This window comes from Helianthus annuus, chromosome 4, assembly GCF_002127325.2.
Source record: "Helianthus annuus cultivar XRQ/B chromosome 4, HanXRQr2.0-SUNRISE, whole genome shotgun sequence".
NCBI lineage: Eukaryota > Viridiplantae > Streptophyta > Magnoliopsida > Asterales > Asteraceae > Helianthus > Helianthus annuus.
The window spans coordinates 196,164,140-196,171,299 of NC_035436.2; the positions used below are offsets into that span (position 1 = coordinate 196,164,140).

A 7,160-nucleotide genomic window follows, 5' to 3' on the forward strand; every position below is an offset into this window, starting at 1 on the left:
AAGTAGACGTCATGTTCGTCAGATTGGTCTGGTTCCCCTTTAAGGTGTATCTTCTTGATGGTAGTACCGAGTTCTTTAGGGTTGAAGAACTCGTAGTAATGGAGAGAGAGGAGGGGCGATTTTGAGTATGATGTTATGAATGTCTAACCCTAATCCCTCTCTAGTAATCTCCTTATATACACCCAAGGGGAAACCCAATTAGTTAATTAGGGTAATATGGTCCATCAACAATTACCAACTAATTTATTATAGGTTTTAATATATTTTGATCCATATTATATAAATGATAATGATGGCTACTAGATTAAATATATAAATAAAATATTTAATCTTACAACCGACGCCTGCATAGAGGAGGTAGCGTGTTTGAGTCTCTCCAGCGTAGGGTGAGCATTTGGTATTGAGTAGCGGTATCGTGCAGTACCGCACATTTTCGGTATTGATACTGGTATCAATTTTGATGATTTTCGATACCGGTATTTTCAGTACGGTACCGGTACCATGCTCATGAGCACATCCCTACTCCAGCGACGGTTCCATCTCCTTTTTACCCTCTTTGTTTTTTCTTAATGCTTTTACCCTTATTTTTATTACATCTAAAAACTAAAATATTTAAAAAAAGTAAAAGTAAAATTGGAAGGTTTGTGCGGTCAGAAGTCATGATACAAAATCAACAATATTAGCTCAAATAGAAAAAAAAGTAATGCATACTTTATTTCTATTTGTATATTATTTTTTTATATAATAAGAAGTTGTCAATCATTAAGTTTGCCACTGATAATAGGTATAATCGTGACAAATATAATACTAGATCAAATGATTTTTTTTTTTAATTATCAAAGCTAGCTAATAGCATGAGATCATTGATTAAGGGACAAGCTGTGAATTAAAATCACCGTTTTTTATGATTTTATTTCTTGAATTCTTCATCAATTAGAACTTTTATTTTAATGGTGTGTTTTGAAAAATTTATTACTTTATGTAAGAATGATGTTTTTTTATTTGTAAAAATGTTTACTTCAAACCACGGATATCTACAACTCAACTTTTATAAACTTTAAAATCTTTTTTATTTTCATATTTTATTTAACTGTAATTTAGAATTGGTCTCTAAGTATTTGTAACTCATTATTCAATTTAAATCTAAATATGTAATATGTAAAGTTGTTTACTATTTTATATATACTTCAAAATCAATTTGATTAAAAATTGAGTTATTTTTAAGATATTATTTTTTTTCTTCTTATTGAGTAAAATATTATTTTATTTTAGATACAGATAAGTTTTTTTTATTTTAAATATATTGTTTTTGAATTTTATATGTAATTTTCAGTTGTTAATTGCTTTTGAATTTAGCTAAACTTTGGTATTGTACTACACGATACGGTACATTACCAGTATCGATCTAATCTCTAAACCTTAGACACTTTAGAAACTAGTTGTATGTTTTAGAGCATTTGTATTGAATTCTTTTTCTTCATAATGTGACTAAAACTCATAACTTCATATTTACCTTTATTCAATTAAATAATATTTTTTTTAATTATTTTTCACTTTTTCACATTCACAACTACTCACAAATATTTATAGAGATGAGGTGAACATCGACATGATAGTGTCTCTATATATTTTCATTATTTTGTAGAATTGAATAATGAAAGGATCTAGAGGTTTTTTTTTTTTTTTACTATTTCTCTTTATTTGAAAGATTGAAGACTTCGCTGTGAATTATGAATGCTGTTAGACTACCCGTAGTGGGTGTGGTTTAAAAAAAATGAAAAAAAAATGCTTAAAAACGCCCTCAACCCATTACATGGGGCGTTTTGGAGCATTATTTTTGAAAAAAATTATGCTTAAGATCCGGCCAACCATGTTGACTAGCCAATGGGTTTGGGGCACTTGTAGTTTTCTTTTTTTTTTAACCTCAAAAATAATTGTTTAATAATTGGAAGGGGCATTATTTGGGCATTATTTCCACTACGCCACTTTTGCAATAACGCCCCATGCTGACTGGACTGCCACGTGTTGAATAATGTCCCATGGTGAGAGCATTATTTTGCTAAACCACTACACATGGTCTTAAAATCATTTCTTGTTTAAACTAAAGGTTAAAAAACAACTAAATATCGGTTATTTTAATGAAAATGACTCGAAAAGTCAATGCTTTTGATTCAAAAGAGAACCACACAAAATGTCGACACTTTTTTTTTTAAACGGCCAACAAATAATTTTATTGATACGAGGTTAACATCAGTTAACCAACATTACATAAAAATGTCGACATTTATTCGTGAGATATGCACCGACGAAGTCACCTTCTATACATATATTTCAAAGCTATTAATTAATATTCTTCTTTTTTATTCCTAAAAGGAGTAATAAAGCATCAGATACTAGAAATTTAGCTTATACATATCTATTAGATTTATAGTGGAGTTCAAATTTCATATAATTGCTTACCGACGCCTGCATAGAGGAGGTAGCGTGTTTGAGTCTCTCCAGCGTAGGGATGAGCATTTGGTATTGAGTAGCGGTATCGTGGAGTACCGAACATTTTCGGTATTGATACGGGTATCAATTTTGATGATTTTCGATACCGGTATTTTCAGTACGATACCAGTACCATGCTCATCCCTACTCCAGCGGCGGTTCCATCTCCTTTCTACCCTCTTAGTTTTTTCTTAATGCTTTTACCCCTATTTTTATTACATTTAATAACTAAAAAAAAGTGATTGGAAGGTTTGTGCGGTCAGAAGTCATGATACAAAATTAACAATATTAGCTCAAATAGAAAAAAAAGTAACGTATACTTTATTTCAATTTGTTTATTATTTTTTTTATAAAAAGAAGTTGTCAATCGTTAAGTTCCTTTACAATTGATCGACTCGTTATTCACAATATATTCGGTTAAAAAAACAAACATCAAATCATAAATATTTGAAAATAGACAATCACTATACGCAAGAAGTATCATCAAGTGTATATAGTTAGTAAAGAAAATTCAAGCCCATTTTGCTAGAAGAGACATAAGCCCAGCACCCAAAAGAAGTGAAACATTTGAACCCAATTGAAGCAACTTATTCTTTTGCATCCGAGGGTTCATGAAGTCAGGAGAAAGAAGGTCAACAAGTGCCATGTAGATCAATATCCCTGCGGACGCCGAGTTTAGTACACCCTCGACGATTAGGGCTGTTGAACTATCCTCTTTATAACTACTCGTTACCAATATCCCAATCACGATACCGAATGGGGTTGTAATGCTAAAACATGCTCCCATGATTGTGGCAGCTAATGACTTGAATTCTGCCTGAAAAATGCATCCTCCAAGACCTATTCCCTCAAAGAATTGGTGGAAAGTCAATGCAACAACGAGTGGTTTGATGGTTTTTGGACTTTCAGATGCACCCAAAGACAATCCTATTACTACTGAATGTACGATTATACCAAGTTCCAACACCTGCAATGGCAAGTTTATATATATTAGATACCCATGCAAGCTTCCAGTGACGTCTATGATCACCGCCTTTGCAAGCTTGAACGAAAACTCGGTGAGGGCCAGACTATCAAAATCCAAATTGGTGGAGGCCCAGCTCTTAAAAATCCAATATTTCACATTAATTTTTTTTTTTTTTTGAAAATTTTCGTTAAATTAACACTACGAGCGTAAAATCGATAGGATAGGGCACCATCAGCCCCAGTTAGTCTCATACGAGCGTGTCTTCCACATCTCCTAGCCCGTATCAATCTTTATTATGATTTCCTATTATTCTTAGTAAATCACATCCTAGTTTTAAAATGTGTTTTTTTTTTGTTCTAGAAGTTTTTTGTTCTTCTTGTGACAAAGCTATGCTTTTGGGATCGAATCGATTGGATCACGGCCAGTAGACATAGAGCGGTCCAGTTAATCAGTTTTGAACCATCTTAAATTAGCCAGTTTTATATAAAGATTGATAATGTGTAGAACTAGTATTGGAGTCCGTGCTTCCCGACGGGGTCGTAGAAAGATGCTGGTAAGTATGTATTTGTTAGAGCATTCACATCCAATCCACTAAAAATATACATATATTCCACTAAAAAACAACTCCTATATCAATATATTTCTACTAAAAACAAATATTTTTTCTCTCTCCTTTTCAATATATTACATTTTCTCTCTCCTCCACTCACAACCACTTTCAATATATATTAAAAAAGTATAGGGGGTGAAGAGTGTCCCCCCAAATATACAGATGAACAGTAACATTTTCTCTCTCCTCCACTCACAACCACTTTTTATACTTCTTATATTTTAAAAACCCCCCACACAAATTTTGGTGGTTTGGATGAGAATGCTCTTACATCATATATTTATGGGTTATTTTTTACTATACAAATTTTACTCTAAACGATGGTAAAAATAAGTAATCAACATGATTAAGTAAACATGTATAGGGGTTAAAAGTTAGTTTTAACTGTAATAAGGTAAATAAAAATAATTAAATATGTTACCGGTCATATTGAATGGCTAATTTAGACCATGTAGGCCTTATTCTAAATGACGGTAAAATAAGCAAGCAACACAATTAAATAATAGGTGTATAAAGTTAAAAGTTAACTTTAATTATAATAAATTAAATAAATAATAAGTAAAATAATAAGTTTATTAAAGTTCAAGTGTTGTATGATAATTCTATTAAAGTTTAGGGGTCGAAACGTAAATTACTGATAGAAAAAGATTATTATTAAACATTTCTATTAAAGTTTAGGGGTAAAAACGTACATTGCTTATAAAAAAACTTACTAAAGTTTAGTGGTCCTATGATAACAAATTAAAATTTAGGGTTAAAGGGTATGTTTGGCAAAAGTAGCTGTTGGCTGGAAGTTGGTAGCTGGTGACTAGAAGCCAGTAGCTGTAGCTTTTTAGATATATTTGATGTTTGGCAGAGTAGCTAAAGCTTTTAATAAAATGTATAAAATGACCAAAATTGACATAACTAAAAATTTAAAAAGTTTGTGCATTAAAAAGTTCATTATCTTTAGACATTAAAATAGCCATTTTTTTCCCTAAAAGCTTATACCTCCTACTAAACGGAAACGCTACTAGTAGAAGCGTTCAACCAAAAGTTTCAAGCTCCTTCAACCAAACAAGTCTTTTTATTGAGTAGGAGTTTTTTCTTAAAAGTTTAAAGCTATAAACTTCTAAAAGGTCCATACCAAACATACTCAAAATATAAATTAACTAAAAAAAACCAATAATATTCTACTCCCAAGCTAAAGTTAGACCAATTGTGAATTAGCAGTGTAACAATTTAAAATGTTATAGTATAGAATAGGGGGACCAAGTTTTAAAAATATTGATAATGAGTAGGATTTTTTGTATGCTAGAGCAATAGTCAAAAAGCTTTTTCTTTCCGAGAATGCACCAAAATGGGTTGTTGATATCCTATATTTGGATTTTGGACCATTAAGACAATAAATCAGTCTAATCAATTAATTGGTTCAAATTTTAACTTAATATATATACTATTAAATAACTTGGAGCATCCGCAATGAAAAAAAAATCAAATAATTACCTATGCTTATTTCTTTCACGACGTTAAAATTTAACACATTAGATTCAACACATCCATAAAAAACACTTATTTCTTTAATAACGTTAGAAATTTTACACACACATTGTGTGTGAGAGAGATTAGAGAGTGGGGGCCACCACGTCTCATTTGTTGCTTGTTTGCATTTCCGCGCGGCCCCCTTCTGGACGAATGTCACAAAGCGGCACGCCCGCTTTTGGTTGGTTTGGATTCTTTGGACGAGCACCACGCATGAGCGTTGTGAATGCTCTTAGTAGTTTCTAATCTTGAACAAAAGTACAGAAAAAGAAAAAGAGAACACAAGTACATAAAAATTTAATGTATTACTTACCTTAGAAACTATCCTATACCGATCGACTTGTGACAAGTTAGATATTGATCCATGGGCATGTCCATGAGTCGCATGAGTGTGAGCCGCCACTTGACCCATATGCTGTGGGTTCCGCTCTTCGTCTCCATAACCGTCATCAGGCTTTAGAGCCGTTCTAGACTCATGAGATCTGAGCTGATAAGCGGCAGACGAGGTCTCAAACAAGAGTGTCAACATGGTTGCCACCATCGCAATAAAACCCGTAAAAGGGAAGTCTCCCCATGGGTGTTCTTTCAAACATGGAGACGTTAAGCTCTCGAATGCGTCAGGAAGTACATGTATAAAGCCAGTAGCCAATATGACGCCGGCTGCAAACGCCTTAATTATAAAGAAACCATCTTTCTCGGGGCTTAAAGCGGGCACAACTCTACCGATGAAGGGTATACATACACCGAGGGCGCCTGCCACCAGGATGGAAGCAAGTGCTATGAGTTTGTATTTGAGAGCTTCACTCTTTTTACCCTCGTTTTCTTCGGGTTCACAAGTGCACTCAGCTAACACATGGATGGTTATTATATCTAAGAGCAAGAAAGCAACAAAAGCTACCTTTCTTGTGCCCATTTTGATCATGGTAGTGGAGGCACTATTGAAGAATCAGTTTTCCTTTTTTTTTTTTCTTTCTAAGAAGAAAATAAATATTTTGGATATTTGATTTGGAATCGTTTGGTTCATATCTAGAATAATAATGTAAGATCGTGACAAATATAATATTGAAATTAGATGAATATGTTGTGAAAAGTTATTTTATTCAATAATATGCATGCCTTTTATAGTCTACGTACATAAGGGAATCCAGAATTTACAGGAGCTATTTTTGGATCTATATTGACTATTCTAACTAAATTGATTTTGTAATTTGAATTTATATTTTGAATTACAATTGAATATAATTCCCTCCTAAGGTTGTGTTGACCGGTTGACTTGAATATCTCTAATACGCCCCGCAAGATGGAGGATCCGACTGAGACTCCAATCTTGGAGCGGTTGCGAAGAAACGGTGCCTGACATAAGGGTTTAGTTAGCATGTCGGCAAGTTGATCTTGAGAGCTAACGTGAAGGATTCGTAAGTGACCGGCTGAGATTTGTTCGCGCACAAAGTGGTAATCAAGCGCCACGTGTTTCATGCGGGAATGATAAACCGGATTCGCACAAAGATAGGTCGCACCGGTGTTGTCGCAAAAAAAGGTTGGTGTTTGTGAAGTTGAGATACCAAGTTCCTA

At 33.3% G+C, this 7,160-nt stretch overlaps 1 protein-coding gene across 1 annotated transcript; it reads right to left on the reverse strand.

The window, feature by feature from the left end:
* Nucleotides 1–2,902: 2,902 nt before the first annotated feature.
* LOC110937777 (zinc transporter 5) lies at nucleotides 2,903–6,612 on the reverse strand. The gene is made up of 2 exons (XM_022180236.2): nucleotides 5,902–6,612; nucleotides 2,903–3,457 (listed from the first exon to the last, which is right to left on the reverse strand). Exons 1-2 carry the CDS (start codon nucleotides 6,508–6,510, stop codon nucleotides 3,002–3,004), a joined length of 1,065 nt encoding a protein of 354 aa, XP_022035928.1. The 5' UTR covers nucleotides 6,511–6,612; the 3' UTR covers nucleotides 2,903–3,001.
* Between the last annotated feature and the right edge of the window lie 548 nt (nucleotides 6,613–7,160).